Raw genomic sequence first — 25,950 nt, forward strand, 5'->3', positions numbered from 1 at the left:
TGTACCAAGTTTCTATATGTGTTGTGTAAGTACAGTGGAGTAACATCTTTTTGCGAGGCAAACTTGTGAAGCGGCATTTGGGACCACAGTAGTTATTGTACTTTTCACAACTGCATTTTGCTGGTAATATTTCGTATTTTATGACAGTCTGACGCAGCCTATCGTCACTGAAGGGCCCGGGTGCCTCCTCCATCCCTGTTGTCCGGGTGTGCTCACGTGACATCCTCGAGACTCTGCTGCCCCCTGCTGGAGGTCTCCCTCAAAGACCCTCTTGCCGGTGATAAGTGAAGTTTTTATGAGCACATAAAACTTGCCCTTGCACAAAGTCGACCAACGGTTACACACTGCGTAACAGATTACACCAGAAATCGGCTACTTTAAAGCTTTTAACGACGGAGCTATTGCGCAAAGATTTCAAAGCAGAACTCAACTTTTTCATAACGGCGTCTGTGGAAAATGATAGGTCCCTAACGGACCTGTTTTATTACAGGCAAATGGTTAATCACTGCCCGGTGTACGAGAGGCTTCATTCGAGCGCCGTGCGCCCCAGCAGAAGTCGGCTCCTGTTCCGCATGTTGTTCCCCGATGCTCCCTCCCCCTTTTCCCGGCTCCTCCTCTTGTCTCGGGCCCGTCGAAGCGATTCCCAAACTTTTCCGTCCCAAGGCTTCCTGGAGCTCCATATCCTGTGTGGCCGGTGGGAAGAGGCGTGCGATGCGTGAGCTGTAGCCGACGGTCCCGATGACGGAGCGGGCGGACGGACCCTCGGGCCCGTTATGCGCACCGGAGCAACTCCCCAACAAGGACTCCCGAGGGAACCGGCCGACGTGAGTGTGGATGAGATGGAGAGGAAGGGCCCGGGTCGCCTCCCTCCTGCCACAGGGGGAGGCGAACCGGGCCGAGTAATGCACTGTGGTTATTTGCATGAATATGCTTTTTTCGCAAAGGACCCCGCAAAGTGTTAGTGGACGGACGTGACGCGTACGTGGCACGGGACAGAACCAGATGTGGTCCAATCGCATTCGGAAGTTCTATATCACAAAACTTCTCATGTGAAGTTCTAGTTATGAACTAGTCATATCATAGATATGTCTGCTTTGGCCGTTTTATGCGTTACTTGGAGTGTGTGTGTGTGTGTGTGTGTGTGTGTGTGTGTGTATTAAGATCCCCATTCGCTTCTGTCTGTCTTAAACAGTAGCCACTCTAACTGGGGTTTCAATTATTTCATAAGAATTTGACATACGATGGATTACATACATTTTGAATGTAATATTTTGTAATGTAAATAGTTTGGTATAATATAGTATAAATATGTGTACATAGCTGCTAATGTTATACAAAAATTATAAGCAGTTGAAAAAGGGGAGTGAATAAATAAGCTCTGGCTTCCTCCTGCTCCTTTTCGGACATGTATGATTGTTCGCTTATGGATGTTGTTTGTGACACTATATGAACATTTTGTTTTGTTGTTTCTTTTGTTATTGTGTGCAGTGTCATACTTGCTTTTTTTATCTTTATTTGTTCAAAATGAAGAATTAAAATAATGTACATCCATAACATTCATATTCACAGTACATCAAATGTACAGCAAAAAGATTCACACAAATGCAATAACAAGCTCAAAACCTGTCTAGCACATACAGTAGCTCAACATGATCATTTATCTCCTCAATAGTCGAGAATAGAAAGTACCTGAAAATTAATCTAAGTCACAAAATAATGGATAGATAGCTAAAGTTCAATTCCAAAGACCATTTCAAATCTTCAAGCTCATAAAAATATATGTAATCCATAGCGTTCTTCACTATTTCTTGTGTAAATAAATACAACTTTAACTTTTTATGAAAACATATTTTATCACTTGCTAAAATAGTGTGTGTGTGTGTGTGTGTGTGTGTGTGTGTGTGTGTGTGTGTGTCTCTTAATGGAGACCTTTTCAGTCCACTGCTGCAACATTTATGTGTTGTGACAAGTTTGACAGTGTGTTTCGTGGCGGTGAGTCATGTGCAGGAGGGGGAGAGAGAACAGTGTCTTGTGTAATGTGTCCAGGTCTGAAGTGGAGAATGGGGCCGAGAGGAGACCAGGGAGGTGTGGAAGGTCACCTGCAGACCTCCAGCCGCGTGTGGACACGGAGTCAGACCCCTCGGAGAGCAGGAGGAGACCGGCCAGCATGAGGTGGATGAGGTTACACTCTCCTCTGTGTGGCTGCTCATGCACTTTACTGTCAAACCCCATTGAGCAGTAACGTTCTGACACATTTTAATGTTGTCAGATGCAATAAGGACATTTTCGATGTGTGGCTTAAGTCAGCAAATTTCTAGACATATGTAATTGCAACTGTATTTCCTTTATTTTATCATTTATCATAGTCTCCATTCATGGGGCCCGTCGGTTGTGGACAAATACGCACTACATTATAGTGTGTTATAAACAGCTTATTGAAGGTTTACTGCTTACAACTGAGAAATAGTCGGGTTGAAGATAAGTGTTACCCATAAACCTAATAAAACCACTATAGCCAATTAGAGATATATGTGTGTATGTGTATGTGTATATATGTATCAAATATTGTAAATTATGAAAAATTTAAATGTCAGGGCTGTTGGATGGACAAACAGATATTTTGAAGGTGTCAACACTGAATCCATTTATAAAAAAAATAACAGAGGATTAGTTAGTTAGTTAGCTAGTTAGTGAGCAGGCCTAAAAAAAATTTAGATTACAATTTTTTTTTTTTTTTGCTGTATCTAAACTCTCTGAATCATACTTGTACATGTTCAGCAGAATCACAGATTTATAATGATATAATAATATAATGACAAATTGAAATTGCCTCTTGCATTGAAACCACACGCCAAAACATTTGTTTTTCAAATCAGCTCATCCAAAATAAATAGACGGATCATCTCAGAATGACGTCAAGTGTAGTTATTCACCTCCCCACTGCAGCACAAGACCATAATCCCACATAACTGCAGGTCACCTGCATGACTGAAGAGCTGTTTACAGAAAGTGCTGTTGCTGTGTCAGCAGCCCTTTTGCATAGACGCAGGTGACACCATGCAGAGAGTCACATGAAGGACGTGTGCTGTGCTACTAACAATATGTTCTGTGTGGATCAGTGGAAGTGACAAATCCTGTTTTATCAGGAGTTGCACCTCGTGTGTCGAGCCGATGCTGCACCGGTTGCTGTTGCTCGTCCTCCTCAGGTGTTACCACGCTACTTAACCACACACACTGACCTTTTATTTGTCAGGTTGAAACCTGCGGAGCAGCTTTCACCAATGTTGACTCCAAGTGAAATTGAAACGAAGTTGGAAAGCAAGAAATCACAGCCCAGCCAGGTAGGGACTCATTCTGATCAAGTCATTTCAACAAACTATTACATGTTTTTTTGCAGAATCTTGACAAATTAAAAATGTCTATTCTGTTTTTAGTTATCAAAGACAAATACCCAGTATCACAAGTTATTCAAGGAAGTCAGCAAAGATGAGCTACTCAAACAAAGTAGGTGTGAGATTAATTATATGCCTTGATGTGAAATGTTATATTGTTAATCTTAATGTGAAGTCGTGCATTTGTCCGCAGGCTACACTTGTGCGCTGCAGAAAGAGATTTTATATCAGGGCAAAATGTTTGTCTCTGACAACTGGATCTGCTTCCACTCCAGAGTCTTTGGCAGAGACACCAAGGTAGGACACTGCAACTGTAATAGAGACGTGGTTTGATTTCAGCGCCAGTTCACGTTTTGACACGGTGTCTGTCATATTTTCTCATCTCCAGATTTCAATCCCAGCGATGTCCGTGACGTTTATCAAAAAAACCAAGACGGCACTATTAGTGCCAAATGCACTCGTGATTGAAACGACAAGTGACCAGGTACGGCAAAAGTGGAGACGAACGTTTTCTTAATCCAATTTGACGTAAACAGGAAAGTGACTGTAAATGTAAATGTTTTCCAGCACGTGTTTGTGTCGTTCCTCTCACGAAACGCCACCTACAAACTGCTGAGGTCCATCTGCATCCATTTGGAGGTAGGCAATATCCATCTATAATGCACTAATTCATCTCAGACAGATTCAGTATTTTCTAATTATAGCTTTGATGAAAGTAAACGTGGCTTGTATTCAGTAACAAGAAGTTACCCGGATGTGAATGCGGTTTCATAGAAACGTCTTTAGCCCACATGTCATTATATCGAAAGAAAACAACACAAATAATGTAAGGAGTATAATAAAGAACCGCAATGCTTGATAAGCCCATCTAGTGTTAAAAAAAAATGAAATGATTTGCTGGTTCAAAATTTCTACATACTGGACTAGATTTAATCAGATTTTTTTACTAAATGTACTCATATTTCATGGCACCTTAAACACTTGCACTTTTCACTGTTCACTTGTTTTTACTGCACCTTCTTCAGCTGCTTCATGCCTGTTAATTATGTTATATTTTTGGTCTTTGTATTTCTGTATTATGTAGTTTTGCATTTCTTTTACTTTCTTCTAGACATTGTCTGTAACTGTAAGGCTGCTATGACAAATTAGTATCCCCCCGAGATTAATGATCTCATCTGTCTGTCTGCCCGACTGTCTGTCTGTCTGTCTGTCTGTCTGCTGTCATTCCAGGTGGATAACACTTGTAACAGCATCATCACTTCTTCCTGTGAAACCAGCTTCAGAGTCAGCTGTACGTCGTCTCTTCCTCTGGTCAGTCAGAGGCGTCTGTCCGTCCATTTCGCAGGGATTTTTTCACTGGATGTATTTATTGTACATGAGAAGACCCCCCCCCCCAAGTTTCCATTGTGATAAAAGATCTATAGAAATGGTTTGATCTCACGTTATACAATACCCTCTCTGCGTTTGGTTATGTTTTTCCTGTATGTGCGCTGCAGGATTTTTCGGTAGAATACTCTGACCTCGACGGGGTCGTGCAGCAGAGACGGCAGGAGATGATGGAGAGCAGCAGCTCCGGCTCTCAAACTCCAGATTATGACAAAATAACCGGTGTGTGCTCCATCCTCATCCCTCTATGTATACTTATATATACCCTTTATAAAACTGCTATGTACTTAACATTAATTAACTCGACACAGTGGTCTGTAGTTGGCACATAACTGCAGTGAAACCAAGTGAAATTTGAGCCCCCATGACTTAGCGTTGCGTTTTTTGTGCAGACAGTTGGAGAGAAAGCAGTGATGACAGTATTGAATAATGACGTTTATGTTCAGCTTAGTGTTTGTGTCTTTCATAATATGGTTTTCCCACAAGCTAACGTGGAGAACATGTAAATCTTTGAGGATGTTTTGGGATTCTGTTAATATTTACTCTGGCAGCCGGAGTCACTGGTTCTGTCTGTTTACTTAGATTTCGCCGGCCTCCCAGACACATTGGTGTGTGCAGTGAAGAGTGGAGAGGTTTCCGTCCACGCAGACGTTCACCTCCAGACTCCAGGCCTAAAACACAGAGCTGCCCTCAACAACGGTATCTCAACAACTGGATCTCTCTTTGAGTGAAACGAAGCTCTGTTACTACGTCCGTAGTCTTGAGTTTCAGTGTTTACCGGAGAGAATTCAATAGCAACGGAAATGTAACTCATGGGCCAAGAATAACTTGTGTATCAATCATTTGCTTCTTTGTATGTTTCAACGACTTTATAATATGATGATAGATGCTTTCTTGCTGAGACTTCAACGCCACTCTCGTGTTTGTATGGTAAATATGAAACTCGAGCCAGCAACTGGTTATCTTAGCTTAGCATGAAGACTGTGCACAGAAAAACTGTTCTTCTGTCCATGTCTAAATATGATCCACCTGCCAGTACCTTTACAGCTCACTTATTAATGAATTATAATTTTAGGTGGCTTTCTTTTTTACGTGCATCCCATTAATGTTTGTTTTTCCAAACTTTAAAATGTAGTTCTACTACATTTAGCATCTACCAAATCAATATTTCTCTTTTATTTCTCAATATTTTTTTTTATTTGTAGGGTCAGCCAAGCCAACCCGCGGAGTCACACTCAAAGACAAATCCTCGGCGCCCATGTCGTTACACGCCATCCTCCTAATCTATTTGGTTTTGTGAGTGGCCTTTCATTATGTGCAATGTGAGAAGCCAGAGCTGTCTGACAAGACGATTGTTAGATTTCCATTTCCATTATTTGGCTGTGTCAGGTTGTTCTGCGAGAAGTGTTGGAATTTGAATGTTCATCTTCCTCTGTGTGTGTGTGTGTATTTGTGTGTCTTTGACAGAGTTAGTGTTCTTGTCTTGTCCTCCTGTTACATGGCTTTCAAGATTGTGGCTCTTGAGCAGCGTCTGAACTCCTTGGTGTCCATGGGGGAACACATTCGAAATGAGTAAGAGCTTGACCCGCATTATGTTGAGAAGATTTCAGTGCGGAGCGCTGTTCTCCCTACTGTGTCACAGTTACTTACGATGAAGAGATTACTGTATATCACGTCACCAAATGCACTCGTTCTGCTTTATTTCATCTGGTTAGTGCAACTTACCAATTGCTGACCTATTTGCAGAAATGCAGTGAGCCCCAGGTCCCAGGATGCGCTGAACGCTGAGATCTATGGAGAACTGACTTCCAACCTGTTCAAGCTAGAAAAGGTTTGTCCAATTTTGATAAACTGCTCTGGAATCTCTTTGACATTTTATGTTCAGAAAGTCCATATGTTAAAAAATGAATTATCAAAATGTTATTAAAAGACTTCCAGGAAGGTGATCAAGCCATTTAGTCAAAGAGGTTGCGATCTGTGACTAATGGGCCCATTGTATTTTTGTATAGCACCTTTCAGTGCGGTGACTGTGTAGGTGACTGACAAATCGGTAATGGGACGGTACAGTAAAGCACAAGAGACAAATTATAAAAGAGAAATATAAACAATGAATAGATAAAGTCAATAAACAATAAAGTAGAGAAGAGGCAATTGAAACATTTGAAAACATGAACAAAATAAAAAAAGATAAATTAACTTAATTTTACATTTGAAGTCATAAACAAAGCTAAAGTGTCAGGTTGTAGGATAACTTTTTACAAAGTCAACATTTTCATATCGTTTTTTGGCACCTTGGAACAAAATAAAAGTCTCAGATATGAGAACTTGAGGTGACCTTCCTGGTTTTTATTCTCTGTCTGGCTGAGAGTGAAATGAGAAGTTTAATACCACTGTTAAATCTGTACGACAAAGCCAAAGGCCGGAGACGTTTTGCTTAGCTTAACATAAAGGGATGGAAGCACCGGCTAGATCCCAAAATAATCCACCTCATCTGCAACTCGGAAGCTCAATGATAGTTTGTTTAATCCATACAAAAACTTAAAAGGTGACTACAATATTCCAGGAGGTCACTGCACCTGGCAGAGATATAGCCCGACATATGATCAGGCTATATCCCCCCCCCCCCCACAAAAAACACAACTTGTCATTTTAACTTGCTATCTTTCATTATTTTTGTATGAAACAAACAAGATATCTGTTAATTAATGGGCCTCAGTTGTCAGTCTTTAAGCTAAACTAAGCTAACTAGCTGCTGGTGGTAGCTTCGTATCCGTCTCCTCATCTAACGTTGCAGGGGAAACTTCCCCCAAAATGTCAAAATGTTATCTTTGATATATAGAACAGTGTTTCCACTACCATTGAATTGGGGGGTCGTCCCGCCACTCCAACGGGAGTCGCCCGTTTAATTAAAAAAAATGAAAATATTGATTTTATTTTTGATTTTAATCTTTTAGTATTTTACATATAATGCCAAATAGAAGTCATTTATGGTCACTTTTGTTACACACCTTATTCCTCATTCCTGTATAAAAGATTGAGGATGAATCTTAACATAATTTGTATATCCTAACCCTAACCTTTAGAAAAAAATCGTCTCCACCGTAGTAAAAAGAAGTTTAATATGGTTCTATTGTGCATGTATATTTTTGTCATCCTTAGATCCAAAGAAACCTCCGGAAGCTACTTGAAGAGACTTAGGGGAAGACTGTTGTCTGTTGGCCTGTCCGGACGGAAGCTTTATCTTGTATCAGACATGTTGGATAAAATCTGCAGATCAGCTTGCGTGATCAGGTTTGGTAAAAAGATGTGATGCCAAAGCGTGGACAGCTCATGCAGAAAGCTTCAAACTGGTGTGAACTTTAACTTAAATTGTGCAATACCTTTCCCCCTTTCCACTCAGGACTGTTTTATATACTGTACCAACAAAGAGTTGTGCTAGAGTGTAAACTGAAGCACATTAGCGTGCTAGTGTGTGTGCCAGTGTTCCTGTTAGTCAAGCGACATTGTTAAGAATATGTCAGAGCTTTGATTTTTACATTTCACAACAGCGGGATTTTATTAAGGTATCAGGTCTGAAGGTTCTATTTGACTGGTTTCAAAACATTTCACGAAAGGTCAACTTGTCGCTGTTGTTATGTTTTAACGGTTTGAATCACGTTGCCAATAAATTATTGTTATGTCATGTTTATAAATCATTGAGCAAGTGGCGTTTGTATGATATCTTTTGATTACATTTACAGCCAATTGTTTTTAGTGTATTTTTCTCTTAGAGTGTGTGGCAACCAAAATAACCATGTAGATATGCAAATGTGAGCGAATCAATTCTGCTTAATAGGTGTTTTTTTATTGTCCTTTCATTTCATTGGAAATCGCAGGTTTATTCATGAAGAGCTTCTTGGATTATCATGATTTATGTTTTGTTACATTTTCATTCTTCGTTTTGACATTTTCACTCAAACTTGGATTATTGCATCAAAACCAATAGAACCTCATAACCCTGTGGTTGACAATCAGATCCCAGACCTGAAATAAAAAGCTCTCGTGCTCTGCTCATAACTACAACTTATTAAGATTTGCAAACTCAAAGGCTTATTATACATTTACTAACGGATTAAATAGAAAGGATGAACACCAACCAAAGGGATTTTGGTTTGAAGATGAGATACAATTAGATCAGATGAGAAGATAAGACTTTGCTGATGCCTGTGGGGCAATTCACGGATCAGCAACAGAAAGGACAATTTGAAAATGACATGAAACAAATAAAATGACAAATTAAGGAAATTGGAGAGAAGACAGTAGATATAATATACCGTTTGTGTAGTGCACTGTATGTAATAAACACACTGTACAATAATAATACAACAGCATGGCAACTGACTATTGTTGAGATACACCGTCCAACCTGTGGGACACCTGGAAGCTCTACTCTAAGTGTCGTCTTGACAAATTATACATTGTTTGAAAGCTCTAAGTGTAATACGTCCTCTCATTCCAGTTTTGCAGAGCATTTTGGGATCTTATCACTGCTGCAGCCGTTTGGATGTAACGGTCACATGGTGACTTGGTTCAGACTCGTGGCTGTTGCTCGGAGGTGAAGTCAGGCCAAATGTGGGTCACGAAACTTGTGCTGCTGTGGTTCAATATCTTTTTCACTAATCCTGAACTTTAGGTTGTAAAATATATTCTTTTTAAATTGTCTTTTCTAAAGAGACAAGAGTTATTATTATTAATAATAATAATAATAATAAAAGAATTAAGAATAATAAGTGCTTTACATGGGCAAAATCCAACATACAGAAAAAAGTAGAGAGTTGAAAGAAAGAGTTGGTAAAATTGTGAAACTATTTTCATAAGAAAAAATATTTGAAGACCACCACACTTTCATCACCTCATGATGTGTCAAATGAGACAATTGTACCCGAAGAAGACAGAAATTCGCAGGAAGAAGAAAAAGTTCATAAACCCATGTATTACCAAGTACCATCAGCTGTGCTAATGTATTTTTTTTTGAGCAGCCACATATTTCTCCACTGAATTTGGTCATGAATGGCATTTCAGACAGACTCTGTTCAAGCATCCGCTTCACCCACGAAAAGAAGAATGATACAGGCGTATAGACGGGGCGTTTTTTTATGTGCATGTTTTTGAGTAATAAATATCCCATCTGATGAATGCACAATTCCCAAACTTAGTTTATTGACCTATTTATTTAGACTGACTACTATAAGTATGTTGTTTTTTTGGGCTTGTTTGTTTATACAAATTTCTTTATGCGTTCGTGTAACTGTCATACAAAACGATGCATTACGAGATGCACAAGAACGAAAACCCCAACAACAGCAACGGGAACATTAAAAAACAAGTGAACGCACCGAGCGGAGGTTCGTCGCGCTCTCGCGAAACCAAGCATCCGCCCACTCCTGAGTCCTGGACCAATGACGCTCGCGCGCCCGCGGCTCGTCTGCCAATCAGCCCCGCGCGCAGCCCACCGCATGACGTAACAGCCAGTCTGAAAGTGCAATGGCGATATTGGACAATAACAGCCATCGCTTCAGGGGACCACATCTATATTATGTGGCTATGGTCGACGGGAGCACGTCCAGCCGGCCGCAGAGACTCGTTTAGTGTCGGCGCAGCGCGCGAGCGTCGCCCCCTCGACCCGGACAAGTGAATTCGCAGCCTCCGCACGCGATGACAGTTTAGACGAAAACGCTGGTAAGTGCAAAGTCCGGTTGCGATTGCAGCTGCGAAATTTTTGCGAACGCGTTTCTTTTCTTCCAGTAAATGCTCCCTCGCAGGCAGCGGGGGCTTCGGATTTCAAAGGGGCGTGGCGGCGTGCTGGGTACCACTTCTGACCGAAGGAGGCTGATAGCTTAGCAACAAGGAAGGGGAGAGGAGGCAGAGGCGAGACAATGGATGTGCGACTTGTCAGCATCGTTACTGGGTAGGCTTCGCTGAGCTGTGTGTTTTAGTCAGACCACAAAGCGAGGCAGCCGGTGATCATCATCATCGTCGTCGTCGTCGTCGTCGTCATCATCACTTTGTGCCAAGTCAACTACGGGGAGCCATGGAGGCAGAGTGGAAATGTAAACAAAGGGTGTGGGCCTGTCAGCTGGCCCGTGAGGGGAGCATGGCTGCTGTGGATCACAGGAGGAGGAGATGCTACACTCATGATGCAGTCATGTTTCGGAGGCTGACAGTGTGTGGACGGTGCTGTCAGAGGCAGGGCCGGACCACCGGCTGCTGCCCGGGGACCACAGACTGTTATGACCAGCCACTTCAACCTTCACCAGCTCCAGCCTCAGAATTACTACTTGTGTCTTCGGTGATAGTAAACTGAACATTGTCAGCTCTTGGACCTGCCGATCGCCTTAAAAACAAGCAATTGGGTTTGAAAGCTCTACCAGGCTATTTTTCCACAGTTTGAATCAAGAAAATAATTGGCAGGCATAATCGATGATGGAAGTAGTGGTTAGTTGCAGCCCGACAGAGGCGTGACAGCTGCCACATGCAGATGGCGTTCATGCCCGTTTCAACACACTGTTACAAACACGTGTCAACTAAACTAGGGGCATAAATTCAGCTGATTATATCATAGTTACCTCTAACTTTCACCCAAAGAAACAAAAACACATACACATGTATGAAGAGTGCTATTCAATATGGAACTTTTATCAACACTGTAAATCGATATAATACCTCTGATATCATGGGCTGGGCATGAATTGTTTGAACAGAGTGATAGTTGATAGGTTCTGCTCTGCTCTGTTTCCGTCGACATACTTTGATCAATGACCAATTTGCACAGGTGAAATATAATATCTGCTGTCAGGCCTCCGTTCTCCATCCCGTCGCCTCTTCATGTGGAGGGAACCTGCCCCAAAATCTAGTTTAAGACCTTAACTTGTTCAGTTTACATTGTAGTTGTTTATTGCAGTATAAATGCCTACTTTACTGCCCCACATTCAATTGAACGATTTAGTTACTAGTTACATTACAGATTTTTTTTTTTTTTACAAAATATGGTGAACAGATGAAGACGTTGCACAGTGGTATATAAAGTAGTTCAAATTAGCCCCGCCTTTACTTACACATTATTGCATAAATAATAACTATTATTCCAATGATGTAATAGACATTACTCTGAAATGGGTCATTCTGCATGATCAGTATATATACTATAGTATATTTTGATGCTATCGTCTGTTATTTTCCTTGAGTAAAATTTTGAATGCAGAACTTTTCCTTGTGTTTTCTACTCTAAAAGTTCTGAATATTTCTACCACCACTGTAAACACTTTATGAAGGGAATCTTCTTAGATATTGTGCCATCAGTTTACAGTCAGGTGATGAATAAAATGGAACAGCCTGATTAAACCAGTGAAAGAAACCTGACGTGGCACAGTTACGCAATTACCATCCATTCATGCTCTGTGGCGTGTGAAAAAGTGACCCTCCAAAAAAGCTACATGACTGTATTGATTTTAAAATGTTATTGATGAGTTTTAAAGCTTTACACAACCATGCCCCTGGGTATATCACAGATTTACTAACTCCCTATGAACCTGGGCTGATGTAATAGGTACAGTTAAGTGCTGTACAAATAAAGCTTATTATTATTGTTATTATTTTTATTATTGTCATAAGATGGTGCGATGAAAAGATGCAAGTGACTTTAGAAGACGGTTCATGGTTTGGGGCATAGATGGTAGTAACCCCAGTCACAAAGACTGTATGTCGTCAGTAAATGGGGTCGGAAACGGTTGAAAAGTGTGTGAGGAGAAACTCCTCCTTGGGTGACTGAGACTGTCGGTGAAGGACATGATCAGACAGAAGAATTAGAGGACGATATTGTACAAGTTTAGCAATTTCCCTCTTTACAAAGATAAATGCACACTTGAGAGTTCAGTGGTGCAAAAAACATCTTCACTGGTCTATAGAGAAGTGGGAAACTGTGATGATGCTGCGGGGGGGGGCATTTTGCTGATGTGGTCCACTTGTCGGGTGCAGAGAGAAGAGTCACTGCAAATCAATACAAAGTTGTTTTGAGTGATCACCTTTATCCTGCGATCACACATTTCTATCCCAATGTGACTGATCTCTTCCAGGATGAGAATGCCACCATCCATAGGGCATGAATGGGGTCACTGAATGTTTTGAAGTGTATGAAAATTATTTAAATCACATGTCGTGGCCTTTACCAATCACTCAATTAGTTAGTCAATCAATCATATCCACAAATCCCAATTTGCCTCATAGGGCTTAACAAGTTGTAAAATTTGCGACATCCTCCTTTTTTTTTTAAACCATCATAACGGGAAAAAAAACAGAAACCATGGAGAGTCACCAGATCTCATCCCAGTTGCTCAATGGTTGCAGGGATTTTTCACTTCAGAAATCAATATATGTCATGAGGTGTGGGCTTCGCAAAATTCTGCATACAACTATATAAAATGTCAGAAAACTGTGTATTCCCCTTACGCCAAGTTAAAATATTATTTTTTTGTAACTATCATGTTAGTCTTTTTTAGGAAACTCCAAATAATATTGATTGAGGTATTTTTCATTTACCTACTACGACTTTTTTCATTTTCTTCTTATAAAGTTGAATATAATAAATGTCTCCATTTTCCTTAGAAATAAAATTAAATAAAACATGATCAAATATTTACTAAAGCCAATTTATTGCCCAGCACGTCTCTAACTGTTGTATCAAAATGAATTCATTCCTTTTTCATTTGTCTCAAAGTGTCGACGTGTTGTTTGTGTCCCAGGTGCGACGTGTGAACAGACACCATGGCCACACAGGAACCTTCCCCTCCCTCGTCCATGGAGAGCAACAAGCCCGGCTTCCCCAAGAAGATCCTGGGCAACAAGCTGGAGGACAAGCACCTGTGCAACTGCTGCCACAACATCCTCCGACGGCCATTTCAAGCGCAGTGTGGCCACCGCTTCTGCTCCTACTGCTTCAACAGGGCAGTGAGGTGAGGAGCTGTAAAGACTGGAGAGAGAGCACAAAACAGATAACAATATAAATATTGATGCATTCGTGTGCATGCATCGTTTAAATGATACGGCTAATAAAACTGGGGCTAATTTCAACGACTTTATCTCTAATAAAACATCATAATTTATTTGTTGACTATATTTTGTTTTATTAATCTGAATCTGAAACTGAAGCTGTCAAATAAATGTAACATAGTAAAAAAATACCCAACATTTCCCAATATAAACTTGCAGATCTTAATGAACGCACTTAATGTTACTGGTAACTGATGTTTACATATTTTTTATTTGCAGCATATATATCAGCAAATATTCTTGTTTTGTTGCAGTAATGGACCCCAGAAATGCAGCGCCTGCATTAAAGAGGATATTTTTGAGGATCCTACGTCGATTTTGAAACAAGGATGTGTGAGTATAAAAGTTTTTTTAATCCAGTTTTTTTATCTTGATTAATTGTCTACAAAATGTCACACAATTGTGGGAAAAAAATGGTTTCACAGTTTTCCGAAGGCAAAGTCTCCACATGTCTTGTTTTAATAAACCATGAATCTAAAACCCAAATATTCAGTTTGTTATCACGTAAGGCAAAGAAAAGCAGCAAATGCTCACAACCACAAATCAGGAATTGGACAATCTAAATACTTTAATGAATCTTAAATTTTATGGGGTTTTTTTTAGTTATTATTTGAATCAGCTAATCATTCTAAAACAAACATTAGGCTTTATAGTAAAAGAAATCCTAAAAAAAGTCAAATAAAATCCAAAACCTGAAAGATAAAATTAGACAAAATTTATATTAAAGCCATTACAACAAATGTAACATTAAAATATGCATTTATAGTATACAGTATATACATTTCTGCATGGCAACTAATGTACATTAGCCTTTTCATTAACACGGTGCAGCATTTCTCAGACCTGCTGTGGTTTTATGAGCTGCTCACTGATGTCATGTTCCTCCACTGATGCTCTCAGATGACTAAAATATTTGTCTGATCCCCGAGATGCTGCCGCACATTTTCTGTAAAGGAACCACGGACGCTAATAAAGAATCGCATGCGAGGAGACAAACAAGGCTGGTTTTTCATTTTGATGCCTCTGTGCAGCGTAACAGAAACAGACAAGTCTGTGAAGAGAAGAGACGTCATTTCTATATATAATCGCTTCAGATGTTTGTCGCGTCAGTCCCACTGGTGTCGGGACATTTGTCAGCTCTAACAAACAGAAAATCGTACAAGAATAGAGTCTCAACGCACACGTTTCATCATGGTGCTACTGTAGCTTTTAATCATGCATAGCCACAGAGAGTGGTAGAGGAAATATTCAGATCCTGCACTTGAGTACAAGTAAGAATAATACTCCATTACATGTAAAAGTCCTGCTTTCAAAATCCCTCTTGACTAGAGTCAGAAGTATAATCTGCAAAATATACAGATGCAAAGTGTCAAAATGATAAGAACTGATTGTTGAAAAACCTCCTCTGTGACTGATTTGGTTGTTGTTAATGATATTGTTGATATTGATGCATCAATGTTAAAGCAGCATTTGACCGTTGTAGTTGCTTGAGGTGGAGCTAGTTTTATCTACTCTGTGTACAGTTGTGTAATTTACATAGTGGTTCTCGACCTAGGTGATTCGAATCCTTCAAAGGGTCGTTAGATGATTAGTAAGGGAGAAAAACATGGTTCTGAAACACAAATTTACTTTTCCCTAACTAACTAATACTTACTGTTTTTTTCTCTTTGGATCTCAAACAGTTCTATAAATATCTCTCATGTGGCACTACTAACAACATCTGAAATGTGACAAGAGGACCCAACTACACACTCTTCTGTGTGCGGAACAATTGGGAACCACCAGTTAAATCTATGTAGTGCATTTTATACGGTTCATTTGATTAAAATATAATAATAATTTAAAGTCTTTATCTAAAAAGCTAACCAGTGATACTGTCAGATAAATGTAGTTGAATAAAAAGTAAAATATTTCCCCTCTTGTACTTGTAGAAGTACAAGTTCCTTAAAACGTAACACTTAAGTACTGTGCTTGAGCTACTGTAGTTAAGTATAATTTACTTCAGCCAAACTCACCAAAGTGTATTTTCCAGATATTATCTGAAGCCCCTGTGTGCCTCTCTTTTAGCCATTTATTTAACCAAACACTTCCTGGTATTATGGGGCCGCTGGAAAAAAAACTTGTTAATAAAAGTCACGTTTGCTGTTCATATTTGTCTTAGAAGCCGTGACGAGTGAATGAAACATGGTCTGATTTGCCTCTTTGCATCTGTTCACTTTCGAATACAACTAATGTCTCATAAGTAGATGGAAAATTCCCTGTAACAGTGGCTTAGAATGCTCCGAAGCTACAGCACGCTCACGTCTCATAGTCACAGCTCTGATGTTGCGGACTGACTCGGACCAAAGATGAATAACAGTAGGCTCATGCTTCACGAGTGAGAGGGCAGGACAAACTGTGTTGTTCACGATCCTTGGTCTTTTTCAGTTCATTCCTAAACCCACTAATAAACCTCTGGAGGAAATTCATCTGACAAGGAAAACAAATCCTATCAAATACATGTTCGGTACACAGGTTTCCTCAGCGTAAATAATCTGTATAGTGGAGACAGGGAGGCAGGGCAAACGTTCGTACAGTGTGTAACAGTGTGGCAGAGAATTCCTTTTGTTTTCTCTTGTTTTTTCAGGCTTTTCCTGACAACGCAGTTCGAAGGGAGGTCGAAAACCTGTCCGCTGTTTGTATCAATGAAAGTTGCAATTGGAAAGGCAGCATTAAAGACTACGAGGTAAGCTGACCTTTTTTATGCCTGGAATTTTTTCTGTTTGATTGGTAGGTAATGCATTGTTTTTGATGCGGTTTTTTTTAAATGCACAAATATCTGAAGCTTCACCTCGCTGTGTATGTAGAGCTGCTTGCATACACGCACTGAAGTCCTCGCCTGAGTGTCCTGTGAATTTTCCTGCTGTCGTGAACGCGTCTAACTCGGACAATCTCCCGCTGCGATCTACGTGTGAACGGCGAACTTTGAAAAACGTCCGGTCACAATTTTCCGTAGTTGCTGTCGGAAAACAGCACATGCATGTTGTATGAACAGTAGACAGTTTAGGCCAAAGTCGACAAATTGTAAAAACTGGCACAACGGCTCAACTTCAGCTCTACTTGCTACAGCTGACCCACGAGGGGAAGTGTGAGTTCATGATCATCCCCTGCCCCTCCTGCAAAGAACGAATCCGCTTCAACGAACAGGAGCGCCATAACGAACGAGAGTGCCCGGAGAGAACGCTCAACTGCAAGTACTGCAAGGAGCCATTTCACTTTAAAAATATCAAGGTTAGAAATAATTTATTTGGACTTAAGATGCACGTCATGTCGGGGGAGCATCACAGCAGCTCTTTGCGTGTCATTGGGAGAAAAAAACACTGTCGCTTTTTTCAGGCACACGATGAGATCTGTCCCAAGTACCCGATGATCTGTGAAGGCTGCGCCAAGAAGAAAATACCCAGAGAGAAGGTGAATCATCTTTTGCAAACCACATGTAGACAAGATGGAAACATTTTGTTGCAAAAAGGTCACAGGCTCATGCAGCGGCAGCACTTCTCTCCTGTGATGAGATTACATTCAAGTCACAGAGACACAAAGTGGAAAATAAATACCCAAAAGACCGAGGAGGTCGTTTCTGCTCTTTCTGCTGAGACTTTACTAAAAGTATTTTGTGCATTAAAGAGAAAAAGAAGGACAAAAAATACACATTTTCCAAGTTCTGATTCTGTTTCCCATCCAGGTATCCAGTTAATTGTATTTAATTTTAATTCACAACAGTATAAAACATGATCGAAATTGAAATAAAACAGATTATACGGAAATATATTAACTTCAGTAGAAATAAACTAATAAATAAGACATGATTTAGAAAAATGCAAAGACACTAAAAAAACAGAGGAGATCACTACATCAGAACACAATAATCATGTAAAAATAAAAAAAAAAGAATTTTAAATAATCAGGATCTAAGAGATAAGATAAGATAAGATATTCCTTTATTCGTCCCACAATGGGGACATTTTTAGTTACAGCACCACAGTGGACAGAATATAGGAGAAATAGCAGAATAGAAATAAATTTACAGGAATTAAAAAAAAAACTGTATGTATGTACAAAATATAACAAAATGTAAAAATATAAATAATATGTACAGAGCCATAGCAATAGTTGCACATGGGGAATAAATCTAAAAATTGCACAGTTGGTTATTGCAGCGTTAGTTATTTCACAGTGGTTGAGTCCTGTGTGTGTGTGTATGTGTTCTATTGGGAGCAGTGCTGGTTGTACAGTCTCACAGCAGCAGGAAATAAGGACCTGCGATACCGCTCCTTCACACACTTAGGGTTGGAGTCGTTGTCCACCACTGATGATAGCTTTGCTATCATCCTCCTCTCTCCCACCACCTGCACTGTGTCCAAGGGGCATCCTAGGACAGAGCTGGCCTTCCTGATCAGTCTTTCTAGTCTCTTCCTGTCAGCTGTTGAGATGCTGCAGTTCCAGCAGACCACTAATTAATATCTAATCTAATTAGACAAAAATTGAATGCGATTGCAGTTTATAAAATGTTCAAAAGATAATGAGCTCTTGACAACATGTACGTCAGATCTGTACAACACAATATCAGAGGGAATGATGACTATGTTCTGTAGCTGTAGATCATAAGATCAGCCAGTCTGGAATTTGAGAATTACACTTGAGGAAGTTTGCATGAAAGTAACTTCCTGTAAGTCGCTTTGGACAAAAGCGTCTGCTAAATGAATGTAATGTTATGTAAATATATATCGATAGCATTTCAGATTTGTGCCATACAAGCAAGTGTCCTGTCTGGTGCAGCAGATGGATGTTTTTTTTTCTTTTCATCAGACAGTTAGAAGAGTATTTTAGGTTTGTGGAAATATCTTTGGTGGTTAAATGTTGTTAATCGACCTTTTGAGTTTTTCAAATATCGTTGTGTATTTATTTTCTATAGATTCAGATGATTAGCCCTGCTTTGTATTAAATGACAATACATGATCAGTTAGCTAATCAGTTACCTTTTTTTTGAAAAGTAATGTCCTTTTCTTGTTGACGTTTTTTTCTAGTATGTGGACCACATTAAGTTCTGCAGCAAATTCAGAACACCGTGTCGATTTCACGTCGTGGGATGTGATATGTCCGTAAGTAGCCTGATCGTGTTCTCAAGAATATTTTTTTTTCCTATTTTTATGCAAATATTCATTTTAAGGGATTGTACGAAAATTATTAGCTGAGGAAGAGGGTTAGTTATGTGTTTTGGTTTTTAACTTTTCCCCGTCACTGATTCTATTTTCCCTTTGGAGATTAATTTGTCTTTTTTTTCCAAGACCTGTATAGAAGAAATGAAACTATACAGTTTGAATATGTACAAACGGAACATTTCACATTCACATTGAGAAGAAGAAATTTGAAGAGAAACTTTTTTTTTTGTTTTTACAGCTCAGTCCTTTAGGGAGGAGCACAGTATCTGTGGCTGCATTCTTTCACTCTCAGTTAGCACATGTGGTTAGCACATGTGGTGCATGGTGGTTAAAATGTGATCTGGCGTTTGAAATACTGTATTTACTTTATATTAGACTGGAGAGCAGAAGTAATGAGACGGTCTGTGCATTAAAGCCTTGTGTTCATTAGGCAGAACCAAATCTTCTGTGATTCATCTGAGAGTCAAGGGAGAGGCCCGCATTTACTCAACATCACCAGAGTCAAGAGCAGACCTACTGTAATTGTGTATTGCACCATGATCTTCTGATGAACCAAAGACAGGCAGGATTTGTGTCTATACCACAATGTTTAACTTCCAGTTTGTCGCATCCCGTTGTGAAGGTGGAGAAGGAAAAGATTCATGACCACGAGCGCGCCTACGCCTACGAGCACCTCAATCTGCTGCTGCACTACATCATGGGCATGAAGGTGAGCATGGAGGGCCTGCAGCCCCAGGGACTGGAACTCGCTGGACACAAACTGGTGGAACTCCAACAGTCCCTCAGGGAACTCGAGGCCAGAGTCTCCCAGCTCAGCACCACCTCCTCTGGGCCTCCCGTGCAGGGAGCCGCCGCCGCCACCGCCACCGCCTCCACCTCCACCTCCACCTCCACCTCATCCTCCAGCTCTGGTCCCCATGGTCCACCTGCTTCATCTCCTCTCCCCCCACCTCCCACTCTGGCCCCCACCCTCTCCGTGTCTACCTCTTTCACACCTTTGCCCAGCTCGGTGGGAGCGGCGCTGGAGCTCCAGCTCCACAGCGAGAAGACCAAAGTGGCCGAGCTGGGACGCAGGTGCACGGAACTGGAAGTCAAATCCAGCACGTTTGAAAACGTGGTGTGCGTGCTGAATAGAGAGGTGGAGAGGTTCGCCACCACCATGGAGGCCAGTAACCGTCAGCATAAGCTGGACCAGGATAAGATCGAGGCTCTCAGTAATAAGGTACGACCGAACAGATGGAACCAGGACTGCACTTGACGGCAGCCATCACACTCACAGTCCTTGTTCTTGGAGTCATAACTCATTTGAATCTTAACACATGTTACATAATACTATTAGATTCAGTGTGATTTACACTTTCTGAGGACATCGTTATCTCAAAATGATACATCCATACATCCACATATATTTCATATCAAAATATACTCCTTAACTTCTGAATTTGGCTGGGAATCCTCATGTTTTGAAGTTTTCTTCACTATCAAAGTAATCAAGTGATAATAGTCTGTACATCCAAGGGTACATTGCAAAGAGCTAATTCAGCATGATTCGAACTATGCAAGTTGATGTGAATTCCAAATGAATGGGATGATTTGTTTTTTTTTCCTGCCATGAAAACATTTAAATCCTTTGTAACCATGAACCAAAGTGACCACAGGAAGGATGGATCCACAAACTACCAACATGTTTCCCCCCTATTTTCCATGTGGCAGATATGAAATGGATGAAATGAAAAACCTGTTGAGGCAGAGTGAGCGTTTATTTTCCAGGTGCGACAGCTGGAGAGGACAGTGGGGCTGAAGGACCTGACGGTTGCTGAGATGGAGGGCCGGCTCAGGGAAATGTCTGCCACCACCTTTGACGGCGTCTTTGTCTGGAGGATCTCCGATTTTGCCAAAAAGAGACAGGACGCCATCGCTGGTCGAGCCCCTGCCATGTTCTCACCAGGTAACGTGGGGCATCATTGTAGATGAGATGCTAAAAGCTAAAAGATGACAGAAGGGATGTTCAGATCCACTCAGCCAGTAGAACATATTGAAACACAGACTCAAGACTTGACCTTGAGCCCACTGGACCCGATCAGACTAAATATTCATAGACCCATCCCGACTCGGGTTGCAGGTCAGGCCCTGTTGCTAAAAGCCAAGTCCACTTGTTTAGATATCTTTTGCAAAAGCCTCATTACTGAAGCTGATGTCCCCCTCCCCCCTTTCCCCTTCAGCCTTCTACACCAACAAGTATGGCTACAAGATGTGTCTGCGGATCTATCTGAACGGAGATGGGACGGGGCGTGGCAGCCACTTGTCCTTGTTCTTTGTGGTGATGAGGGGACTGAGTGACGCTCTGCTCAAATGGCCCTTCAACCAAAAGGTAAAAACATACAAAGGCGACAGTAGGTATTTACTAAAGAATTTGTGGCCCCATTTCAAGGTGTCAAACAGTCAAATTGAGTTTGTTTTAATCTACTAAATATCTGCACCGAGGTTTTGTGCCAGTAACATGGAAGATAATCTGCTAAAAAACTGTGTGTTTGGTCTCATGCAATAGATATTTTAAGGGGGAAATGAAAAGACGCATTTTAAAGTTTTTTTCTCAGCTCAGGATCACTCAACTCAACCACCTAACATATCTCACAATTTTAATTGAGATTTTTCTGTCTCACACCTTGGCCCTCTTCCTGGCTGAAGCAGCCAATAAGACTTATTAATCAGGCCTTCATATTATTTTTGTTCACAGTATCAATATTGTCAATAGAGTTGGAACCATTTTTTCCAGAAATGTCTTTTTCACAGGTCATTATATCACTGATCTTTGACAGATTCAGGACAAAATCCTGTTATTCAATACTTCCTCACATATATCTGTCCTCCTGTGGAACGAATGTGCATGTGTGTCCTGTCTTCAATCAAAATTCCAAAAGTTCAGTAGTGGAAAATACTTTGTTTAGTGCTCCTTCGCTCTCCAGACGTGTGGAACACGTGTGTCTGGCCTTTATCACCCGCTCTACAAATCAATGCTGATGAATGTGGCTGGGACCTTTCTAAGTATGTAGTCTAGAGGTTCTGTCCTATCAAATTTCAAGTCAATGAATATTTGGTCTTTCTCCCGTTTCCCTCTGTTGAAGCCCTTACGACAGACAAATTCAAGCCGGCGAGTTCACATTTTTTAAACTCGCCAGGAATCTGACAAGTTTTTGTTGTTTTTGCTTTAAAAGTCATTAAAATGGTATAAAAGTTAAAAAATATTTTTTATGTCAATGAATAAACTAATAATTTTGGCTTGAGTTCAAATGACACTGTACCACGATTAATCTTGCATGGCTTTACCAGACACCGGTGTATTTGCCCCTCTGCTCTATTCAAGTTAATGAGTGAGCATTTTTTTCAAATACATCCAAAGTTGGTCTAAACATTGCCTCAGTAAATATGCCCCAAAGCTTTTCAATAGTTCATAACATTGTTTGAAGCATTGTAAACACAATCTCTACTTTTTCCTCATTTCCAGGTGACACTGATGCTGCTGGACCAGAGCAACAGGGAGCACATCATCGACGCCTTCCGACCCGACGTCACGTCCTCGTCCTTCCAGAGACCTGTGAGCGAGATGAACATCGCCAGTGGCTGTCCGCTCTTCTGCCCACTCTCCAAGCTCGACGCCAAGAACTCTTACATCCGCGACGACACCATTTTCATCAAGGCGATTGTGGACCTCACCGGCCTCTAGATGGGCCTCCACAGGGTGGGGACAGTTTGGCAAACCAGGCAGCTCTTTGACCATTGTGGCTTCGTTTTGGCTCAATCGTGGTCCTCCCAGGGCTCCGTTCAGGCATTCTACTGTCCCCCTGCAGCTTTTGGGAGACAAACATGCTTGCAGCTGTGTGCTGGATGTGGCTTCAGTTTGCTCAGTCCAGGCGGCGCTGGCATCGTCATACCCAGTGGGTTCAAAGTGCGAACCACGGTCATAGCTGTACATTTTGGGAGCAAAACCTTTTGTTTTTCCTTCTGACATCACAGCACCACTCCCATGGTGATGAAGTGTCACTTTCGAGTCTGCACATACCTTTTAAGTTGAAGGACAGAAGACGTACGCACCAGTGCAGCGCAGTCGGCGCAGTGTCGAGTCGAGGCAGATGTGTCACAGAACGCGCAGACTGCGTCAGACCAGGATTGTAGATTACAGGTAGTCCAAGTGATCATTCTGATGTCGCTGTAGAAAGCTGGCGGTAGACGTGTAAAAGAGTTAGAGTGTGGCTTGATGCAGTTTTAGCTTTTTCTTGCAGACTGTGGATATTGTGAGCTTCTCAATTCCAGTGTCGAGTGAATTTGCATAGACAAACGTGGAGTTATGTTATGAATAAGATTACAGGCATTTATTTTTGCCTCTTTTTTTTTTTTTGCGCAAAGGTGCATGCTGCTGGCGTTTTTAAGTATAAATTTGCTCCTTAATCCGACCGAGCTTCACGAGGGTTCCTCGTTTGTCGTTAAACTTGTTAGTGAATTAGCCATCCGTGATGGTGGACATTGCCTGCATGTCTTTGGAAACAGGCTATTTTCATGTAAAGTTAGTGTCGCGTATTTGTTCCGAATAGGGGTCGGTGGTTCTGATCGGTGGTTTGGTACATCTGTGGAAGATACAGTGAAGTTACCAAGGAGTCAGGGCAGCTTGCCAGTCAAGCCTGAGGCATTAAAACTCACCTGTGTTCTTGTCTCTGACAAAACACACACACAGCTGCAGTTTTTCCCCCAGGACATGCTCACTAGCTCACATCTCAACACATAGTACTGTGCCCCACCACAGACTGAAGTCAACACAGATTCCATGAAATGAGGGAATTGTCCGTTCCTTGTTTTCTGTCCTTACGGTATACAGTGCATATGTGTTTCTGCTGCTCTGAGATAGAAAACTGATGTGAACCTAATATATATGTTGGTGCAAATATACTTGAGGTAAATGTGTGTGGAGGGCGAGAGGCTGAAAACAAGAAGTTGCGATACCTTTTTTGCAGGCGACGGGCCGTTGTTGACTTAATTTATTGCAGACTGATGTTCAAGTGCAGCCCCGGATTATTAATCGATAAATCCAAGTGTTTGAGTGTGCTTTCACCTATTTCCAATTAGGCACCACTAATCGAAACACAAAATCTCCAGTATATCAGAGATGTTTCTGTAATTTTCCGCTTGTCCGCCAGGGATTGCTGTTCTACTTACTTAGCATGCATGCTGAGGTCTTAAAAGTTCACGCTGGCCTGTTTGAAAACCAGTCTCGACCTGTATTGAAACCTCTCTGTGCATGGGAGGCTTCAATTCATATTCACTATGGAGTTTCGCCCGGTTTCCTCTGTGACCCACGCGCGAAAGCATTGATTTGTATTTGTTTGGACGAAGAAGACCTAATCATAGAATAGTTAATTATGTTATATCTGGCGCTGCCGTCTACTCCAACGGACGCATCCGCCTATATTCATAGCAATTTATAAATATGTATCTTTCATATCATACAGTTGAAATATTCTATATATCAATGTTAATATACACAAGATGTTATAATAAACATAGTATTGCTGAATACCTTATAAATTCTATATCTATATACCACCTTTTTGTTTGTCAAGATGGTTTGAACAGGCCAGGACAACCCCTTTGTGCAGTAGGACTTAGGATTCCTTCTAGAGTGCAATATATGATTATGTCTTAGTTAGGTTTTGATGACATCTTGGCTTTAAGGGTTTACAGAGGTGAGGCTCAATTTGTTTGTTGCCATTTGTTTACATGCGCCGGAGAACTGCAAATTATTTAGAACTTTCCTTGGAACTGTGGTGCTTTCCTCGTCATTAAGCATACATCCGCTGATATCACTAACATGGGAACCTCTAGCCAGTAGCTCCTCGTGAAGCTAACTGGCTCAGGGAGCTGATGATTTTTTAAGAAAGTTCATTTGAACGTTGAGGAATTCCTGCTACCTACAGTGAGCGGGTTTCTATCTTTAACTCTAAAACCTTTCAGTGACGACTGAGCGTGTAATAAGTAAGATTACATGAACTTTTTCAAATCTCCCGTGTTCTTGTTATGTGCCAAAATCTGATTTTACCTCCACATACTAACAATGTTGTATTGCAAGTTGTCTTTTATGTTCTATGCTAAGATACAGTGCCAAATATACAGTATTTACATTTAAGTTTGTATGTATATGTGTGTGGGCGTGTGTGGGCGTGCACGTGTGCCATTTTACAATGATGCATGGGTCACTACTGAGGTCAGGACCAGAGAATATAATAAGTACTGTCCCATGAAATTGTCCTCAAATGACCGACCCTCCTGAGGTTTCTGAATGTAAGCTTTAATTCATTTTTTGAAAAACACAATGGCAGTTCTGTGATGTGATGCAGTTGACTTGAATCAACTTTATTTGTGCACTTTGTATTGGTTGTTTGTCCAAACAGGGTATTTTGTTGAGTGATTTGTGTACCTTGAAATCAGAGCCATATATATTCTGATGTTGATAATTGTATGTATTATGCTAAAAAAAAAAAAAAGGACATGCAGTATGTAATAAAGTTTGTTGGTTTCAGCTTTGAAATTTATTTGATTTGATTGATTATTTTAAGAATTCTGATCCTCCTGGTAAAAGTCCTGATTGAGGTGATCTAGATTTAAATACATGCTAAAAAAACAAAAATTTTAAATTGACAAAGGGGGTTTGGTTTACTATAGCACAGATGCAATGCTGCGATTTTTAACATTGACCAGTGGATTGTTTAAACCCAGTGTTAATAATATCTTTTTTTTTCATATTAGTGATTAGATATATACCCAAACAAAAAACTGTTAGAAACAAGATGTTCAAGATTTACCCTAAAAATAAATTTTGTTGGAAATTGTACCGAACAATG

General features: G+C 40.7%; 2 protein-coding genes across 3 annotated transcripts; both read left to right on the forward strand.

Annotated features, from left to right (window-relative positions):
- Window positions 1-532: 532 nt before the first annotated feature.
- On the forward strand, window positions 533-8,834 carry LOC118285255 (GRAM domain-containing protein 2B). Of its 2 annotated transcripts, none has more exons than XM_035608764.2 (14): window positions 533-824; window positions 2,047-2,172; window positions 3,254-3,341; window positions 3,435-3,504; window positions 3,568-3,689; window positions 3,781-3,876; window positions 3,960-4,031; window positions 4,623-4,703; window positions 4,889-5,000; window positions 5,361-5,477; window positions 5,984-6,074; window positions 6,246-6,350; window positions 6,525-6,609; window positions 7,938-8,834. In XM_035608764.2, exons 1-14 carry the CDS (start codon window positions 739-741, stop codon window positions 7,974-7,976), a joined length of 1,290 nt encoding a protein of 429 aa, XP_035464657.2. In that variant the 5' UTR covers window positions 533-738; the 3' UTR covers window positions 7,977-8,834. The 2 variants fall into 2 exon arrangements, with proteins under 2 accessions (XP_035464657.2, XP_035464658.2); XM_035608765.2 differs by having other exon boundaries at window positions 540-824; window positions 3,586-3,689.
- Window positions 8,835-10,265: 1,431 nt separating this feature from the next.
- Window positions 10,266-25,637, forward strand: LOC118285297 (TNF receptor-associated factor 2-like). Its single transcript, XM_035608848.2, has 11 exons — window positions 10,266-10,496; window positions 13,556-13,765; window positions 14,117-14,195; window positions 16,489-16,587; window positions 16,971-17,132; window positions 17,238-17,312; window positions 18,926-19,000; window positions 19,683-20,282; window positions 20,831-21,008; window positions 21,283-21,431; window positions 22,566-25,637. The coding sequence occupies exons 2-11, from the start codon at window positions 13,578-13,580 to the stop codon at window positions 22,782-22,784; spliced, it is 1,824 nt and encodes a 607-aa protein (XP_035464741.2). The 5' UTR covers window positions 10,266-10,496; window positions 13,556-13,577; the 3' UTR covers window positions 22,785-25,637.
- The last annotated feature ends 313 nt before the right edge of the window (window positions 25,638-25,950 follow it).

The sequence above is a fragment of the Scophthalmus maximus genome, chromosome 20 (assembly GCF_022379125.1).
Source record: "Scophthalmus maximus strain ysfricsl-2021 chromosome 20, ASM2237912v1, whole genome shotgun sequence".
NCBI classification, from domain to species: Eukaryota; Metazoa; Chordata; class Actinopteri; order Pleuronectiformes; family Scophthalmidae; genus Scophthalmus; species Scophthalmus maximus.